Source organism: Cinclus cinclus, chromosome 2, assembly GCF_963662255.1.
Source record: "Cinclus cinclus chromosome 2, bCinCin1.1, whole genome shotgun sequence".
Classification (NCBI taxonomy): Eukaryota; Metazoa; Chordata; class Aves; order Passeriformes; family Cinclidae; genus Cinclus; species Cinclus cinclus.
Window position 1 is genome coordinate 27,071,558 of NC_085047.1, and position 20,617 is coordinate 27,092,174.

The 20,617-nt window shown below is 44.9% G+C and overlaps 1 protein-coding gene across 1 annotated transcript in view; it reads right to left on the bottom strand.

The window, feature by feature from the left end:
• Window positions 1-1,743: 1,743 nt before the first annotated feature.
• The window catches only part of ARHGAP31 (Rho GTPase activating protein 31), a 56,157-nt gene continuing 37,283 nt past the window's right edge, over window positions 1,744-20,617 (bottom strand). The window contains exons 4-12 of the mRNA XM_062512748.1: window positions 16,037-16,119; window positions 15,313-15,420; window positions 13,454-13,599; window positions 11,959-12,157; window positions 10,068-10,192; window positions 7,183-7,242; window positions 5,731-6,351; window positions 5,107-5,408; window positions 1,744-4,203 (exon numbers count right to left, since the gene is read on the bottom strand). Of these exons, the coding sequence (XP_062368732.1) occupies window positions 1,744-4,203; window positions 5,107-5,408; window positions 5,731-6,351; window positions 7,183-7,242; window positions 10,068-10,192; window positions 11,959-12,157; window positions 13,454-13,599; window positions 15,313-15,420; window positions 16,037-16,119 (4,104 nt within the window). The remainder of the gene's footprint in view (window positions 4,204-5,106; window positions 5,409-5,730; window positions 6,352-7,182; window positions 7,243-10,067; window positions 10,193-11,958; window positions 12,158-13,453; window positions 13,600-15,312; window positions 15,421-16,036; window positions 16,120-20,617) is intronic.

Consider the following 20,617-nt stretch of genomic DNA (forward strand, 5'->3'; position numbering starts at 1 on the left):
ATAATGTGACACAGTCAGTACAGACTAGGAGCTCATGGATTGAGTTTACTAACCACTGGAAAATGCCACTACTTCTGAAAACAAAGCCCTAAACACACATCTTTTGGGAAATTCTGGCTGACACTGTTGTGGTGGCTATAGCACTTCCTAACAGTTTACTGCTCAAACTAGCTCATCACACCCATCTGAGGGCCTGCAGCCTCAGACATCTCCAAGAATGATGGCTCCTGCAAGCACGTTACAGGGACAATGTCAGTGCTGGCAGCAACACCTGTGTTCCCATCTTCTCTGTAGTCACCAGTGACACTTAAATTGCAGAGACAGCACAGGCTGTACCTGACTGCCATCGCCCACAGTCATAGATCAGGCAACAGAGGAGACTGTGGTGAATGGAGAGTTAGAGGATTTATAAAGGAAACTTTAATTTCTATTCCCATGGCAGCTGCTGCATATCTGAACACGTATTTGCCTGTAACATTAATGTTCCCTTCAGGAGAGAGTTTAATTCACTTCAAATCCCCATCTCGGGACTTGTTCATGGTCTGTTCTGCAGTCCCATAAATCTTCTTTACATTACTCTTAATCAATCGGAAAGCACAGAGGTCCAGGGAGGTGGCAACCAGCCACACTCTCAAAGAATAACAGTGTAAAATCATGGGAGACAAAATTTAAATGAAGAAGCACCTGGGACATGCCACACAGTGGCAATGAAAAACCAAGGGTCAAAGATAGGTCAGTCAGGGTGCAAGAGGGCAATAGCACAAGGACATGGAGATAAGAAGATCCTCTTGCTTTTGTCTGCTGTTGGCAGTGTGAAGCTTAGCTGGAGACAGCTGCAGAGGTGTCATCTGGCTTTAAGCAATGATGAAAATAGTTGATACTGGCCTTCGTTATGACCTTGCATTGGCTTTCATTGCCTTCAGCCTGAGGGGTCTCTACTGCTGGGCAGCCAGCTGCACACTCATTCCTCAGCCACATGGATCTTGTGTTCCCAAGGAAGGAGTGACTGAGCACACAAAATTCATGAGCAAGACCTGGAAGACTGAAAGAACAACTAGGTGCTTCCTGTTCAGCTGCTTTCATTCCAGCCCTCGCACATGCTGGAAAGAGCATGTCCCTGATGCAAGGAGAGAGCTGGAAGCAGTGTCTTCAGGTTGTATGTTTAACACTGGAACATCCTTGGGTGTCTCACAGCCTGTGTGATTTGCTCCCGCCAGCTTCACCTCCTCTCCAGCTATCCCCAACTCCTGCACTATTTATTTATACTGCATAAATCAGGAAGTCCTTCACTGGTGTCTGGGAAACAATGGCAGGAGTTTTCAAACATCTGGACTTACCTCCTTAGCAGATGTGCCCCTGCACCCTGAGCTGCAGTGTTTTGTAACAATGTTTCCTCTCAGCCCTATTTTCTAATTATACAGAGATTTACTTTTCCTTTTTTTCCATAGAGAGGATAAGACTTTCACAGGGCTTGTTAGAAAACAGGTGTGAGAAATGCAAGTTCCCAGGGACTGGCTTACTATGAAAAAAACAGACAAATGAGGGACTAGGCAGGAGCAAAAAACGGAATGAAAAGCAAGACAAAGATACTATGACCTTCCATAGCAAAAGCTTTGCAGGAAACCATAAAGGATTCAGGTCCATCTTGCGCAGAATAGTTCTAACAACAGCAAAATTGCAACAGAGCTGGTCTTGGACACTCCCATGCCAAGCATCACAGAAAAGGAATAGGAGAAGCAGCTGCTACTCAATCTGCCTCCCACTTCGTCCATCCAGAATCACAGAGCGCCTCTGGGGCTGGTAGAAGCAGCTGGTAGAAGTCTCCAGTCTCTGGCCATTCTTGGGGATGGTCATTTTGTTCCGCAGTGTCACCCCCTCAGGTGGTGTCCGCGCAGGGTCAGACAGATCACCACAAATGGGGCTCAAAGAGGTGGTCTGAGTGGGGCTCCTGATGGGTGACAACAGCACCCTGGAGTCTGCTGAGGAGGTGGGGTGGTCCATGATGGGGAAAGGGGGACTGAAGAGAATCAGACTCTGGGGCCTCCCAGGCCTAGATCTGTAGGAGGGTTTGGAGAACCCTGATGGCCTCTCTATCTTTGAAGACTGTGGGTTATCTCCAGCTGTCTCCCCATCAGAGGTGCGCTTTCGGCGCAGAACAGGGGCATCCAGAGCAGGGTGATGACTGGACTGAGACGGCTCCAGTGGAAGGCCCAGGCTGCCATGCCAAGGACAGGCTGAGTCCTTTTGAGCAGGGTCACTGTTTTCTTTCTCTGCTTTGGCTTTCTTCTCTGTCAGTGGGCTCTTGGGGGCCTCCAGGTGGCTCCATGCCACCCGTGGAGCTTGCCTGATGGCCTGCTTGGCTTCTGCTTCCTTCTTCTCAGTGGCTGGAGCAGCATTCTGAGCTTGCAGAGGCTGGGGGATCTGGGTGTACTGAATCTTGGGCGGTATCACAGGTACCGCTCTAGCCTGGCACATCTTAATCATGAAGGAGGTCCTGACTGCTGACACACTGACAGGGGCAGAGTTACGACGGCCAGTGGTGGCATGGGCCACTGCCAGGTAATCCAAGTCTAAATCCATGGGGGCATTGAAACGAGACCCCCAGGAAACACCCCTACTGGCAGCAGGGCAGTGTGTCAGCAGGGTTGGGACAGAATCACTGCTTTTTACTTCCTTCTGCCCATACAGGAGGTTCCCAGGGGCAGATGACATGGACAGGCTCTCAAATGTGAAGAAATCTGGGGCTGGGAGGAGTGAATCCAAGTTGAGGGATGAAGGCCTGGTCTTTACTTTGTGAGGCGTTTCTTCACCTTTATTACTCAGCTGTAACTCAGCAGCAGAGCACAATGCTTTGGTGACAGTCTCTCCTCTCAGGGCAGTGTCCTGAGAGATGGGTAGCTCCGCTTTTGCATTCTTAGTCTGTGAAGAACTGCCTGGGCTATTTTGGTATGGCAAAGACAACTCAGGCTTTGGGCTCCAGGGATTTTCTTTGCTCACATGCACTTTCTTTCCCTCTGTCTCTGAAAGAGTGACTTTGAAGGGTCCTGCTTTCTCACCTGGTGCTTTCTCCCTGATAAGGGGGTACTCAAGTTTTGAAGGTTCTTCTGGAGGACTTGGGCCATTCTCATCTTGCATAGCTTTGCCCGAAGCAGAGGGGGACATGGGTTGTGTTTTGGACAGCTCACAAGTCACTGAATGCAGAATGTCACTATATGGCTTCTGCTGGTCAGTGGCATCTATGAAAGAGAATGGGATAGTCCACGTACTCAGCACTGTGTCTTTACTGTCCAAGGAGAGGCTGCGACTGAACCGCGGTCTAAGAGAAAGGCCAGTCTCTGCTCTTTGGCTCTGTGGGTGAATCTCCTGGGTAATCTCCTGAATGTCCTTAAAGGTGGGGGAATGGAGAGGGCTTGTAACCCACTGGTGATCCTCCCAAGGCTCCACAAGTTCTAAGCTCTGCACATTATCTGTCCAGGCATCCTCATCATCCTGGTCAACAGCATTCTGGGTTCTGCTAACAGCACTGCCTTCCTTCACCTCCTGGATTCCAGCTCCACTCAGTGCCTTGGAGGACAATGTGTCCTTTCCATCAGTAGTCATTATCTCATGGTTCTCCCTCTGAGTCTCTGGGACTCTGGTAACACCATCCTCTTCCCTCTGGAGCTGGTAACTGCCATCTTTTTCTTTCCCAGAGTCTGGACATGCTCCTTTGGAACAAGATAATCCTTCACTAGTGGAAATCTCACTAAATTCTGATTGACTATGAAGCTTCCAGTCTGGGGTAGGAGTGAGACATTCACTCCTGCTCTCCACCATTGACTGGTGATTCTTTGGAGTGGCTGAGCCTGTTGGAAGACCGCCCAGTTTGGGCAGGGCTGAAGCACCACTCTGCTGTGCAACTGCATCGGACTGGCAGCTGGGGAGGCTGTCTTGTTGCTCCATGGCACTGGCAACAAATAAAGGCATCCGAGTTACCTGTGATGTTCTGCTTTCAGATCTCTGCTCATCAAGTGTTGGACTCTGACCTGGGCCAGAGGAAAGACTCTCTGTTTGTACTGAAGGAGAGGATTCAGAAATTGAGCTTGTCTTGGGGACTGCTGCTGGCAAGAGCAAAAGCTCCTCTTCAGGTTCAATAATTTTCAGTTCCTGCTGTATCTCTTGCCACAGCGGTTCCAGAAGGGCATTCGTTGGGTCCTCCTCAGTCTGAAAAACAGAAGAAATGACATCACCTGGGAGCTCACAACTCACCACTAAATACCCCTGATCTTCCCCAAACAGCCCTCCTAGAATAGCCAGGCTCCTGGATGAACAAACTCACACTTACAGAAACACAGACACACAGACTGCTAGCAGTTCAAGGAAGAAATACATCTATAAACAAGTGGGTTTATGGAGGAGAAGGTCTGAGGTAGGTGCAGCCAAAAGGAGGCCTAGGACAGACATACTGAAATAGTGAGCTGAATAAGTAGCTGGAATGTTCCAACCCATTTCTCAGCAATTCCCATTCAGGCTCACTTGGCCTTGCCAAAGAATATGAATTCCCAAACTGCACACACACTTGAATGAATAATCTACTCAAGGAGATATGCCAACAGATCTTTAAATAGCTGTCCAGAGATGAGTACTGCTGTAAGAAACTTAGTGAAAAGGCCTTGCTGGAGATACAGAGGAGGCAAAAAATAGCAAGAATTAAAAAAAATTAAATTGTGTGTAGAGAATGGGAGTAAAAAGGACTGTTCAGGCTGTCCAGGACAAATGGGACAGCAAAAATAGAAAGGGAATTCAGAGACCACAGGTCAAAATGCTCAGACATCTGGACAGTCTCACATCTGGAGAGTCTCAGAGCAGACAGATGGTACAGACTGAAATTGAACAGTTATAGGAAAATATGACCAAAAGGGGACAGTAGGTAGTTATGTAAAGGTAAATCACCACATGGTGATTTCACAGAAGGGAAATAAACCAGTTCATGGTCAGTCATTGGTGCTGCTTTGCCTAAGTTATAGACTGAGTTTTCACAGCTACAGACACACAATGAAACTTCAAACAACCTCCCAGTCACTACCATGACATGGTCCCCCACCTTTCTCATGCCTTCTTCCTTACCACATCTCTTAGGTCCGATCTTTCTTCTGTCTTAGCCATCTCAATCTCCTGTTGGTCACATCTGCCTTCTGAGAAGACATCCTTCATCTTGAACTGTCCTTGCTCTGCTTTCCCTGCTGGGAGTGGTACCTTGTGGAACTCCAATGCCGGTGTTTGTTCCAAGGTGGGACTCTGCTCTGAGGACTGCTGGGGGCTGCTGGTGCAGCTGCTTTGCCCACATGTCTCCTGATTTTCTGCTGCTGACTGTGGCATTTCTAAGGACTCTGGTTTTCCAGCTGCCACCAGCTCCTCAGGATGAGACCCTGGATCAGAAACACAAATGAATGTATCTACCTGAGACTGAAAACTTGTGCCCTGGGACAAAGCAGTGCTGCCAAGGGCCAACACCAACTAACAAAGCCAGAGAGCTCCCTCTGAGCACAACCAGATATTCCTGCAAGGTCGCCCACCTCCCCAGGCTCCTTACTGCAACAAGCACCATCCTGACCTTAACACCCATCCTGCTACAGGTTGGTTTCTTTCCTGCCACAAGCTCAAGCTGGAGAAACCTCCACACCACCAAGCTGCAGGGCACTTCCAGCAGCCCAGCTGAGAATACATACCCCCCTCCTTAACACAATTTACCTCTGGATGCTGCCACTTGCAGGGCTGGCCCCAGCTGCTTCTCCTTGCATTCTGCTGTTTGTTCTGCCTTTGTGTGGGTCCCTGCCTCCAGGGCAGAGGGGTTTGTGCTCTCCACCAGAGAAGACAACTCCTCTAGGCTGGAAAGGGAATGTTTTTCTTTGGTGGGCATGCGGCAGGGTGTGCTGTTGGTGCTGATGACTGCAGATACCCTTAGTGGGACAGAGACAGCAAATGGCTCTGAGATGTTCAGGGCTTTCCTCTGGTGATGAGGAGAGGCCTCCAAGGGAAAGAGGCTGCTTGGAAAGCCTGACTTGGTGGCTGTTTCAGACGTGTAGAACATGAGCACTCCTTTGGCTGAAGCCTGATCATTTTCAGCATCCTCTGCTACCCGGAAAACCTTCAGCTGCTCAGGGGGTGACTTCACCTGCAGTGTCTGGGGAAGACCTTTCTCCCCACCCAGCTCTGGACTTCCTTTGGCCCCCATGGCAGATCCTTCCCGCTCCCACTCATTCTCCTTGCTGAGGTCGTATGAGCTGCCTGTGCCTCCTGTCCGTATCTTGGTGGGAACAAAGAATCCTCCAGTAGTCACTGACCGTTTGAACCTGCTTTTGTCATCCTCCCCTAGAGATGGGAACATAGGACCTAGTCAGTAGGAAGAAAAGCACATGCAAACAAAATTTCCTCTGTGAGGAGCCCTCCTCAACCCCACCAGGGATGAGTCCTGCCCTGGTGAACATTCACATGTTCCCAGATAGATGGAGACAACAGGCACTGAAGACTTTCCGTGCTCTATCCCTAGGGCTTCCTTCAAAATGGGCAGACAGGACAGGACTGAATGCCCTCCAGTGGAAATCAGCTCAGACGTTTATTAGACATTCTTCTCCAACAGATGCAGCCAAGTCTAGGACTATCACACACTGCCCACAATGCATACTCCAGGCTGTACTGGCATTTTGTAAGCCTTTTTCATCTATGAATGGGAGTTTTGTGTCCAGAATAACCAAGAAGGAAATCAAAGCAGTCCAACTGCCAATAAAGGTGCAGCTAAACATAGTGGTAACTCTTAGGTGGATACACTGAGATAAACAACACAGAAAACAGCCAAAAATGCACACACACAGAGGTGGGGACACACGTCAGCAACCATGGCATAAGTACATGAAGATACACACCATGGTGAGATAGATACAGACTGCTCATCCATTGAGGGTGGTGAGACACTGGAACAGGCTGTCCAGAAAAGCTGTGGATGCCCCATCCCTGGAAGTGTTCAAGGTTTGTTCAAGTGTTGGTACCACCTGTTGTAGTGGAAGGTGTCCCTGCCTATGGCACGGGTGTTTGAACTAGGAGATTTCTAAAGTCCCTTTTAACCCAAACCATTCTGTGATCCCTGCTGCTGAAAATGCAGAGCTGCAATCCTTCCCCCTAACAGGCAGGCTGTGGATGTCTCACCTTCCACTGGCAGGGAACACAATGAGTCCATGCTCTTTGCAGGCCGAATAGTTGCTTTTTCTGTGGAAAAAGGTTTTAGAAGCAGGTATTAGATCCTGTGGCTCTGCAGGCTTCAGCCCATAAAGATCAAAAGCTGTATACATATAAACAGGCATGCCACGCAGACATTTTCCATTTCCAAGCATTCCCCCATGTATCTACAACACTTGGCTTATTACCCACAACACTTGTCCACACAGCTGGGGATCTGCGAGTGCTAACAACAGCTTTGCACCTGCTGGACATGTGGAGAGCTATACTTAACCCAGCCAGCCAACACCACCTCCTCTCTGAAGCAGTTAAGCATCCTCAAAGTTGTCATGTGCCACTCCCCTCCCTGACTTAATCACACTATTGGTTGTGGGGGACTTTCTAACTAAACTGACATAAATGCCTTCTCACCTCTCATTCCTGATAGCAAATGTTGGGTTATTTTTGCATTGCACTCCCAGCTCTTTTGCTGACATGAGCATACCCCGCCTCAAGCAGGAACTCTGGGAAATTTCTGAGGGCAGTAAGTGACCTATTTTGCTGGCCATCCTCACTGGACTTACTTGTCCAGAAACAAGCTGTCATTTGTTACTATACACTGTACAGGTCTGTTCCTGAGAGGTTTTAGAAGCTTGTAGCTGTTACTGCTCTGAAAAAGGAAGGGAGGTAGGGAAATTTAGCTGGCAAGGAAGACAAGTTAGTCTCTGCAGCCCAAAAAGCATCCATAGAGTTCTGGAAAATGTCTGAGAGTAAAGTTTGCTGTTTACAAAGTTGCACAAAAGTAGGCAAAGCAGAAAGTTAGCAGGCTTGTTGGACTTCATTTGTTTATATAATTGAGGCTTCTGGCTCTGACTCTCATGTGAGCATAGGAGAAACTCCAGCTACTTTTTACATTTATATGGAGCCCTGGCTACTTTTAATGTTCATAAAACACGATGTCTTGAGCACTGTTTCTGCTTTCCAGGAGGAACAGAATTCAAGCTGGGGAGCTGTGTAAGTCACATATTAGGTCACTTGCAGATTTGTGTGCACAGATTCGAGCTGTGCTAGAACATGTGCTGAGTTTTCGCAGCAACTTCGTCTGTTCCCTCACATTAGCCTCTAAGCAGAGAGCACTGAAAAACATAACACAGCAGCACAGAAGTGCAGCTTCTGAGAGGCACTGCTGCAGTGCTGAAAACTCTGTCCACGGCTGTGCATTTGTGTGTCCTGCTGGTGAAAATGACCCACCCACTGTCACTCAGTACTGTCCTTGCAACACGGTTCAGCCTCCATGATCTCCAGGGCTGCCATCATTCCTGGGCCTCCTTGGGTTAGCACTATTTTAAGACAAGAGTATTCCTTATGAAGGTGAGAAGGTGATCCTGTGATCAAAATAGGACAGAGAGCTATTTGGAAGTCTGTCTAGGCACACTGTGTGAGACCATCTGTACATGCAAAACATGGGGAAGGCAGGGATCCAAAAAGAACTGGATCCAGCATTTGGCTTCATGCTCATTTCTGATCCAAATACAGTCTCTTTTATATGTGGTGGTAGCTAATGTTGCCAATTTTATCTACTTTATTTGAAGTCTTGCAATGTTAGGCAGGTCCTCCAAACACCAGCTCCTGGAGTCATGAGATTATATAAAGAAAAAATCCACCTTCATCTCCCTATAGAAAATAAATTCCTTGACTTGGAGATACAAAAAAAATCTAGAATATATAAACTCAAAACATTTCTTTATGAATTCAAATTAAAAAGGCATTCTTTCTTATTAAAAATGTGATTACTTTTAAGTCAAGTTCGTGATTTTTAGAGCTTGAGTCATCATTTCTTAACAGTGGGAACTGGCACTGCCATGTGATTTTCTAGGAAGCAGAGTGTTTAAGAGATTGCAACACAGGAGAGGTTAGAATTTGGGATTACAGCCAGGAGAAAACACAACTTCTCTCTTGTAAATCCTGCAAAAGCAATGGCTTCCCTCAAAGTGCTGAGAGCCAGAGCTGAAGGCACCCCTGGTGCCTTGCTTTTCACAAAGACACTGAATGCAGTTGGTTCTTTAATGTCCTTTAGTGGAAGGACAGCCTAGAAGAACAGCCATTCACCCAGTGTCGTGTAATGAGCCTTAGGAGATAGAAAGAGAATGAAATTTCCTTTCAGGAAAGAGAAAGAAATCTTGAAATCAGACAACAAAGTCTAACAAAGTCTCTGGAAAACAGATATGATCAAATAAAATGCAATGGAAAAATCCCAGGAAATGTGGAAATGGAGTGACTACAACCAAATGGACCAAGATGGAATAAGGGGCAGTGAAGAGGACCTAAACTTCGCAAATTTAATCCAATAAAAATCCTGACATTGGAGAAGAAAGGTAAAGTGTGAGGAGAAGATGGTGAGGAAATGAAAGGATGAAAAGAAAGAAAATGGAAAATTCCAAAACCAAGTGGAAACACTAAAAGTGAATGGGATGACAAGAAGTTTAGGGAAATGGACTGAAGCTTGCCCAAACAATCCTCATTGAAATTGCAAGATTTCATTCTCTTTCCTGAAAGGGATTTCCTGGCTGAAATAGTGGATTAATCCAAACCTACATAACATTTTCTAGTTCCCAGACTTAACAGCTGGACAACAGGAGCCCATGTATCAGGTACCAAAATGCAGTATTTATTGTAGCTGGAAGGATGTTTCCTGGAAGGGTGTTTCTTCCCATCACAGAAAAATGAGATGCGCATGAAACCAGGCAACAAGTATGACCCCATTAGTCTATCTCAAGTCTATGGCTTTAGTGGCAAGTGAATACACATTGTTCCATGCTACTAACAGCACAAGAGAAAGCCTCAGAGCAAAACATTCAGCTTAAAAGTGCTCTTACCAGAGAGCTTCTGTGCCCTTACAAAGACACTCCCATTCCGACTCAGTTTAGACTTTGATTCTGAGCCAGAGCGGCCCAAATTAAATATTGACTTCCATTTCTTGGACTTGGTGGATAATTTCCTCCTAGAAGGAAAAAAGGCTCAGGTGGTCACCAAATCTTAAGAGATTTTACCATTTTAATACCCTCCAAAGGCCCCTTCAAAGGCATCTGAGCTGTCTCCCCTCAACACTTTGCATTTTTTCCTTCTCACACCACTTTTAATTCTAAAGCATGCGAGGCACAGCTATACAAACAACCCTTGTTGGCTACATAGGAAGCAGTCATGCTGTAAGTTATTTATCTGTACTGCTGATTTAACTTTTCATGGATGGAAAGACACCTAAGCCTTCACATAGTTGGCTCTGGTATCATGTTACAGCAACAGTGATGGAGCAATCAACCATACTTGTCTCCAGAAAGGAGAGGTTTCCAAGGCTCAGGCTACCCTGCAATAAAGCAAAGTAAAATTGTCTTTTTAACAGGTCTTAATGACAATGTATGATAAATTCCAGGGAACTGATGGAACTGTGCACAAGTTATGTTTCAACTCAGTGTACAAAGTTATGCTTTAAAGACCATGTCTTATGGAAAAAATAAAAAGATACCTTAATGAAAACTAGCTATTAATGCCAACATTAATTTAATCATAGGTGTTATATACTCATATGCAAGTATAATGTACTAACCAAACAGGAGGAGGTTTAAGGGAAATAAGTCAATTTCTCATAACTGTCAGAGGAAGTGGGACAGCAGTTCCCTATGTCTCTTTGGAAATCCCAGCTTTTGCAGAAAGAAGCTGCTTGTCTTAATGCATTTTTTTCTTGTATACATATTTCTTCATGATGCTCTGTTTCAGTTCCTTCATACTCATTCTGACTCCTCCTTCCATCTCCCTTCTTTCAGAGAAAGAATTCTCTTATCTTCCTGTCTTGTTCTCTACATTGGGCTTTCTATCTCCATATTTCTGCTTTTCTTTCTGATGAGTACACAGAGAAGCACAAATCAGTACTACAAAGGGGACTGTTTCTATCTTGGGGATAGGATTTTTCTCTTCAAATGATGAAGGAGAAGGCACTCTAGAGGGACAAACATCCTTTTGTCTTAAGCTGGTTATCCTCTTGCCAGTATTCTCTTAGATGACTCCTTTTTGTTTTAATATATCAAGTGACAATAAATATTTCTGTTCTGGTGCTTTCTGGGTCAGTAGATTAATGAGTCTCCTGTGCAGAGGCTATAATCGATCAGAACCAGGCAGTAGAGTGGCTATATATTAACAGTTTGATAGACCAATAGATAAATACTTATTCTGGGCAGCTGTGCCAACAACTGCAGCAACCTCAGCTGAAATCAGACTCTTCTCCTGGCATAGACATAGCTGGCGTAGGTGCCACTATGTAAATATCTTTTCATGCTGGGAGTGAAAAAGAGCCTTCCTTCTTGGGTGTAATTGCAGGGGAACCAGGAGCATGAAGAACCTGGAGCAGGTCAGTGGCACCAGCAGGTAGAACTTGGAGATGAGCTGTGCCCCAACCTGCTCCATGCTCATCCCATGTTTAGCCAACTTCTGAGTTGGCACAAGGATGCAGAGAAAATTATTTTGCCCTGCAGGAGGTCTCTGAGGTTCTGCCCTGATGGAGATGAGAACTAGCGAAGCCATGAACTCAGCATCTGCAGTACTTCTCAGGAGTAGCTCTGCCTCTTTAGAAAACACTGAATTTTCTTTGGATAGTGGCAGTAGATTCATATGAGCTCAGGTGTGGGGGTATCACATTAACAAAAGTATCATTCCAAATTACGCTGGGGAGTCTGCACTATTTTGGTTGTGCTTTAAACTCCTCATGGCACTTACTTGCTGTCAGGAAGGTCAACAACTGTGTGGAAGAGGGACCCAATTACAGGCACAATCTCAGGCAAGCTATTCTCTCTCCTCTCCTTCCGAGCAGGATGGGATGCAGACAGACTCCGTGCCTGGGCTTCTTCTAGGCTCACCAGTTTCATTGGCAGAGAGGCTGAGGGGAGGGTCAAACTTTTCGCAACCGATGCACTCTCTAAAAAACAAGAAAATACATTCCAGCCTGGGGTGAGGAGAGATGAGAGCAAGAGCTTCATGACTTTATTTCACTGGAACATCTCCTGTGGAGGGGGGAAAGAAGTGGCACGTGCAGGGAGAAAAGCTTTTTGTCAGATAAGCCTTTCAGCTCCCCAGCAACCTTATCTATTTGAGTATATTCCCAGCAGGAGCCATGCTTGCCAGCCAAAGGTTGTGCTGTATGGATTTGCTTCCTCTGCTGCAGATGCTTCTGTGTGAAGGACGTGTCTCTGAAAACCACCAGGATTCACACATTCCCTTTACTCCTCCCTACTCCCTTCCTCCATTCTGCCCCCACCCACCCCTGATTTTGAAGCAGTTAAGTCCTTGATCCAAATTTGGTGCCCAGTTCTTTCTCTCACTTCCACATCTTTCTCCTTGTCTTGTTTCAGGGCAGGGGATTGTCCTAAAAACCAGCATTACTTTAACTTTCTAATCCATTTCAAGGCCACAGAAAGCAGTGTCACTGATAGCCCAGGGAACTGAAAGTGTCTGTTTATGGGGGCAGTGGCAAAGCCACGTTAAGGTAAGGATGGGCAGAATGAGCTGACACAGGGCTGCAAAGGTAGATACTGCCTAAGTACTGAAGGTATCAGAAGTCTTTCAAGTGCATAATATGGGAAGGTGCATATTTCTGCAATTACATGAGGTCACTGTGGATCCATTCATTCTCACTTCCCAGTGTTTGCCAACATCACTAAACAGCAAAATCAGCATCTCTGAAAACTATTGATGTCCCAGGAAAAAAAACAAATCTCTTTTATAAAATGTCCTTAGGAACAAGTTTTTGGAGCACAGGATTAATTTTTTTTTTTCCTGGGAGTGCCTGGGAGTGTGACCTCTGACTTGGGTGGAAACAGTCGCTTCAGGGCAGGTATTGTTGGAATGAGGAATTGTAACTGGGGGAATATGAGAGAAGAGCCGAGACTGTGGCTGATGGACTTAGAGAGAAAGCTTAGACAAAGATTGAGAATCAATCTGGTGGTCTTCCTTTTGTGGAAAGGGTTAAGCCACATCAGATCATGCAAAAGATGAGACATAAGGCAACCTGAGAAAACACTAAAGGAGGCTAGTATTCAAAAAGAAAATGTTGAAGATAGGGATGAAGAAGACAAGAGAAATGAGATATTGGGCTTGAGGTGTCTTTGGGGAAGTTTGTGGTGATAGCAAGGGTTACTGTGCCTGTAGTAATAGTTGAAGGGACAGCTGAACTACATAGCAAGTGACTTGGTAAGTGGCTCAGAGAGGTTGCTACCAATGTTCTCTGGAGAGCTGGCTTTCCTGTTGTTGTTGAAGATCTGATCCACGTGGTTCAGGATGAACTCGATCACCAATTGCTGCACTCGCACCTCCAGGAAAGCTGCATCCCCATTGCAGCCAACTGCCTCAATCTCCTTTGACCTGCATGAGGAAAGAGGGGTACCAGTAATGAGCATTGCCACACACAGCCCCTGTCAAAGACAGACCAGATTTCTTCCTGCAAGCAAATCAACAGGGATGATTTCCCCACTCTTACTGTACTTATTCCTCTCATTCCCTCACAGGCCCTCACCCTCTCTTTGTCTTTTCACTCTTTAAAAAATTATTTTCTCTGTTTTCTTTGCCACCTCTGCTACTTCCTTTCCTGAATGTGTTATTTGCTCCACTTGGCTTTTACATTCTTCAGCAAGTAAAACTGTGACTAGTGTCAAGTTCCATTCTTCTCCCTTTTTCCTATTTTACCTATTTCAAGGCAGGGTCTGAAAGACAACACAGGAGCCTTCAAATGCTGATTCTAGATCCCTACTCAGTGGTTCAATCACCTCTCAGTGAAATCCTTTAGACCCTGCTCAGATCTTCCCCATGCCAACTTCTTCAATACTTTGCCATGTACCCCAATAGTGTCTTCTCTGCCCCTCTGTGCTCCCACATTCTCAATCTTGCTCTCAGCAAATGAAAATTCCTTATCTTGCCAAGGTGTTTCTGAAGAAATTATCTTTGGGCAATGGATCCTTTGTAAAGTTAATGACTGGTGCGTTAGATAACAGCTTGGGGCATTGCCAAGAGGATAACCCTGTAAGGAGACTGCAGTTGCATTGCTTTCTCCTTTGTTTTCCTCCCTGGGGTTTGTACTTATGAAAGATTGTAAAGGAAAAACAGACTTCTTTTTTTTTTTTACAAGGACACATGATAGAATGAAAATGTCTCAGTAGTAAAGGCCCAATTTATGATATTCAATAGAGCCAACATTTGATTCATTTTCAGAACCTGCTCTGCCATTTTTGTCATTCAGAAGGATGAGATACCTCTTTAGAGCATGCTTTTCAGGCCTGTACTTCTCTAGTCAATGTCCCCTGCCAGCCCAGGGCTACCCTGATGGCTTTGCCATCACCCCTCTCCTGCAACCCTCCCCTCCTCCTTGCCTCACCAGCTGCAGTCCTGGACTCTCCCGGAATACTTAATTCCTCTAAATGCAGGGGTATTGGATGGATGGAAAGGGAATTTTGACAAGATATAAAGGGTTTTTGGGATTTTTTTTTTCCCCAGATGCTATTTTTCCTTGTTCTGCTTAGCTCTACAACATAGCAGCCAAACCCCTGTCTGCATCTAATCCAGGCTTCTTCACAGTAGAGTGCCAGGCATAACAAACATGAAAAACAAGCTGGTGGTCTTGAGATCTGATACTGGCTGCCATTTCAAGCCCAGCAAGCTCATCTCACTTTTGCACAAGCAGAGCTGGGAACAGGTCTGTAATATTATTGCCCTGTATTTCTCCCTTCTGATCCTTGCTGTCTCCTGCTGCCCTGCTGCAGAAGCACTGGCACCAACAAAAATGTCATTAGCATTCCCAAGTTATGAGTTAAGTCCTCATTTCTAAATCTATACTCAACTTGCAAATAACAACTTTAAAATAAGAAACACACAAACCCACAAGCTTCCATGGATGCTGTCAGTGAAACTTTAGATTTTTCAACCTGGAAAAAAAGCTGTTTGCTCTGCTATGCTCTTCCCTTTAGCTGTTCAGCTTTTCCCTATCTTTGCATTTCCCTCAGGTGACAGGTCATCAGGCTCAGATGCTGTGACTCCCCTTGTAGCTCTGCATGGTGCTCTGGATTAGAGGAATCTCTACGGTACCTGAGGAGATTTGGAGCCCACACCAAGGCCAGGTTTCTAGTGTGCATGTTGGTCATGCTGCTGAAGGAGGCCAGATGAGTCAGGTGCTTGATCAGGTATTCCAATGTTCTGCAGTAGTTTCACACAAAGAAAGAAAAACGTGTCACATTTCCAATGCCTGCCTTCTGGGACAGCAAGGCTCAGACCAGGACCAGCCCAGTCCCCTCCCCAAGTGTCTGCAATGGCACAACAAAGCTTATGGGGCAGAGGAGACAGCACCAGCATTTACATGGGATGACAGTGAATACCTGAATAGATGTGCTCTGGTATGGCCAAGGGTGGGGCATGAACCAAACTATCCTTAGCATGATGGGAGCAAAGATGATGGCAGATGGGTGAAAGAGGGAATGGGATGCTGCCAAAGCTGAGCTTTTAGCTCTTGCTCAAGCACCTCCAGCAGATCATCTTCTCCTTACCACAATCAAGACACTGCCCAAGGCTGCCACAGTGGTCATACTTGGGGAAGGAGGATGGTAAGACTGAAACAGGGAGACCTTGTTCTGTCTCTAACAAAGGTTTGTTCGTATTTAAATGCTAGATAAATTGTTGTCAGATTTGGAAATGGTGACTCAGCCTTTGGAAATTGATTTCTGGAAAGTAATACCAGAGCTATTGCAGGCAATATTCCCTGATGAGAGTGCAGTCACCATGCTGATCCTCAGCACCTCTGCAGACACAATCTTACCTGTAATGTGATGGTGGGAGCTCCTGGATGACATTTTGAATTCGTGCCAGCTGCTCATCCTTGGGGAAGCGTGACACTGCTTCCTGCAGGGATACAAGGAAAGAGTACACCGTACACCCTGGCAGTGGACTCAAGAGGAAAGGACGAGGGATAAGAAGGGTCACACAAGACACCCTTTCTCAGAAGGAATGCTCTCTTGTTACCATACAGAGCTACTGGAAGAAGTTTTTCTGTCCCCAGCACAGAAGAGATTTCTTGCACTGTTATTCCATGTTTCAGCACACCATGCCCTTACATAGTGGTCAGTATTTATGGGAGAGGGGCATTCAAGGACTTAGACCTTCAATTACAAATTACAGGGGTTTTTTTTTGTTTGTGTTAGTTTGTTTTGCTTTTCTTTTAATGGGATTTTTTTTGTTCTTTTCCCCTTTTTTGACTTAGGCAATGATGGGTGAAATAGAGAGGGGAAACAGAGAAGTGAAAATAATGGAAAAAGCAAAAAGCAATGATAACCCCCAAAAATAACCTGTCAAAAATAAAACACGTTTTTTTAAGATGTGTTATAAGAGCACCTTGGATATACATGTTCTGTATTCAAAATAAGCACTATTTTGACTGTCATAAGAACACCGATAAAGGGATTGTTTGTGTGGGTTTGCATCCTTCATGATGGAAGAAATCTTAACACAGTCCCTGCCCAGAAGATTAATAAATTCTTATACTCAGGATTAGACAGAACCAAGGTTATACATCTCAGTCTTGAGCAAATATCTACAGACCAAGACCTCAGAGAGCCATGAGAAGCTTTTGTCAGCATGCCTAGGAGTTCACTGCACTGGTATTCATGTGTTCAGCTATTCCCTCTCAGTATTTGTGCTGGGGGAGGACAAGCCACCAGCCAGTTCAAACAGAGCATGACTGCCTGGGAACCTTCTCCTACCCACCCGACAGCCTCTGGAGCTTGGAGAGATTTCAAAGTAAGATGCTGTGACCCACACTGCCAGCATAAGCTTTGCCTCCAGAGAGATGTCAGCACTTCTAGGGAAGGAAAGAAAGGAAACAACCCTTCCCAAGCCACCTGTCACTTAAACATCATGAACCTGAAACTACCAGCCACTGCTAGAGAAGCTTCTTCTTGCAGCAGCCACCACAGCATCCACCATGATGACACTACCACTGCTGGTTTTGTCACTGCCCTTTTCCCTGCAGATCAGTTCTCCTCTACAACCATCAGCTAACCAAACATTTCCAGTTTCCAGACCAGAGAAATGATGGCAGATCAAAACAAGTGAGCTCACTGGTTAGGTATATAGGACATGCACGTGTATTTGGTGTGCCCAAACAAAAGGCAGGTTAACTCCTTCTAGTGATTTTACACAGGGCTACAGCCTCCCCCACCCACCAAAAAAAACAAAACAAAAAAAAGAAACAAAAAAAAAACCAAAACCAAACCAAACAAACAAACAAACAAACAAACAAAAAAAAAACCCACACACCAAAAAAAACCCACAAAAACAAACCAAACCCCCCCCTAGAAATCCAAAGTATAAGAGCTCTTGCAATCTTGTAACCTTGTCCAAAGATGGAGACTGAGAGAAATAAACAATTAAACTGGTGCACCTAAAGCATTAGATTTAAACTAGTTTGTAAACAGTATTTTCTTCCCTGGTGCACATTTTAATTCCCATATTCAACCTTCCAGGTCTCAAAGACCTAATAATAAGACAGCAAGCAAATATCAGCTTCTCTGAGGCCCTGACCCATTCAGTCCTCCAAGCCACATGTCTCACCTACATAAGCTGTGCTTTTGAAATCTGAGGAGCCCTTCAAAACTGCAGATTACAGCAGCAGAATACAGAATTCAAGGAAGAACCAGTATTTCCAATTATTGTATATTTGTTCATCATGGTATGTGAATTTATGCCATTTAAGATTTTTTTCAACTCCTCTAGTGATTCTGGGAGTGCACGAGCCCTGCTTAACAAGTGTAATGAAGTCCAGAGAGAGAGGGAAGGTAAACTTGACCTCCTAGAGCTGATTTGCTCTGTGGGAGTACTTCATCTCTCTATGCCCAGGCTAGAACAAGCCAAGCAGAGTCAACTTATCTGTCCTGAGAAACAAACATCCATCACTAGGATACAAGATGGCAATCATCTGGCAAAAATTTATAGCCAGTGAGGTCATGACCAGGATGTTACAACTGAGAGCTTGACATAGTGATGACCAGAAGGCCAACCCCTCCCTAATCATTAAGAATTTGATTTTCCTTAGACAGAAATGTCTGAATCACTTTGGTGACTAACAGTTCAGCCTATCCCAACTCAGAGACAGCTCTGGCTCAGTCAGGCTGGGATTAGCATGTGTTCTTTATTCCTACCAGCACTCACCTGCTGAGGTACAGTTGCCACTGTTCCCTGTTCAGACACCCTATGCACACACACCTTCCTAGTGAGTTTTCTGCTCCTTGGGGAATTGTTTCTTTCTTTCCTCCTGGTATCTGACTGTGCTTCCTGTCAGCTGGGTTACCAATTATAAATCCCTACTGAGCAGGCTTACATGAATAATGGATTTTGTGGTTAAGTGGAAAAATTTAAAATCCAGAGATTAAAAAAGAAACCTTTTTTGGTCAACCCAAAGTGGTAACATTTTGGGAAGCTGGCATGAGATTTTAGAAAACAACCGTTCAAGGTTGACCAAAAGCATTGCACTCAAACATTAGTTACAGAAATTATAATTTAATTTTAAACTATTTAACCCTTTTCTGAAAGACATTTTATGTAGTTAGATGTGTTGATGTAATGTTGAAACAATTCCTTTAGAAATTACTTGTAAAAGAAACACTCAATTACAGAAATGTTTTCCCTTTTGTTTTTGAATAAAGCTATTTACCAAATGTATCTACTGGAAATCTGCAAGTCATCATCCCAAAACTTCACTTTTCAGCAAATATTCTTTCCTAAAAAGTTTCTATCTAAATCTTAATGTTTCCTTTAGAGCATTTTTTCTTTCATAAATCAGTAGTGATAGCCAGGGAGACACCAGCCAAATAATTCCAACAAGAATGAGATTCATCGGTTACAGTGAAAGGCTGAATAATACCCTGTATTTTCAAGATCCTATTCCTCCTGACTGTCTCCAGCAATCCTACTCCATATTTTCAGAATCCTTTTATCCTGAGGATACAGGTCAACATTTCAAATCTGCTCAAGATTTTCCCTGAAGATTTGGCTATACGTCACCCTGAAACAAAGACCAATCTTAGTTAAAAATTTAGCATTGGAACAGCAAAACACCTAACATTACTGCACATCTGTCAGGCAGCACAGCAAGCCACTCTACTCCTCACCCCACAGCCCTAGCAGAGTCATGTCCCTAACAGCTGTCTGACTTCTTACAGCAAGTTCCTGCTTGGCTGGTCCCATCCAGCTTTGCTGCATAGCAAGCACTCCTTACACAAATGCCTCTTCCCAGACCAGGGAGTCTTTAGAGAGTGTCTCCTTGTAAGGACCCTGTGGATCTCTCCCAGTGCCTCCTGTGCCACAGCAGTGTCACTTGGAAGTGCTTTTTTCAGGACAGAGGCAACTCAGACAGCAACACCTGATGTTGCAGAACTTCTCTGCAACATCTGACATTTTTGGCAGTGACTGTCTCCTCCTCCCAAGCAAATGGGAAAGAGTAGAATGACAGAAGTTCTTAACAAAGGACGGATGTTTCTAACATTGTGAAAACAATCTTTCCCATCCCCCACATGAGTTACCTTGAGAAGTTTGTGAATTCTTCTAGCTGAAAGTGCATACCTTCAGCACACAAGATTTCAGCCTCAATGATGGGGTGCAAATTTTTTGATGTCATAAAAAAGTGAAAGTAGATTTAGAGTGCTAAGAAATAGGCAGCTTTAATAACTAGCAAAGCTTGCTGAGCCACCTTTTAATAAAATATTATCTGACATCAAAATTAGCCAAGTCTCTTAAAAATTCGACGTTTGTGGTCTTGTATTTCTGCTCCCCCGCAGTCAGCTCCTAAGCTCCAACTGTATCCATGTATAATGTATGGCTGTTTTCCAGAATCAAGTAACTTCTCTTTGAATTGTAATCTTTTTAAACAAAGTTAGAGATTTCTGCTTGGCCAGTTGCCACTTTCCTCTGCCATTTATATTTATAACGTGATCATGATGGACCTGATATGCTGTATCTGGCATAACCAATATACTCATTTGCAGTCCAACAAACAGTATGAAAAATGTGACAGATGCAGAAAAAATCGATGCTTTACATATAGGCTGGGAAATCAGTTTGTGCAGGTGTCAGGGACAGTTGGAGGGATAGGGACAAGGAAACCACACCCCTGTGATTATGATCACAAGCCCAGGTGGCCCAGAAGACTCTCAGCAATGGACAATAATGAGGAAAAGAAATAGAATTAGTAGTGCTGGGAGGAGATGCACAGTGGGGAGAAAAGAGGCAGCAGGGAAGCAATGCGGTGAAAAAATGAGCAAGATGAAGCGGAGGAAACAGCAAACTGAAGGAAATAAACATGAAATGGTGAAAAGAAAAAAGGACAGGGAAAGAGAGCCAACATGAG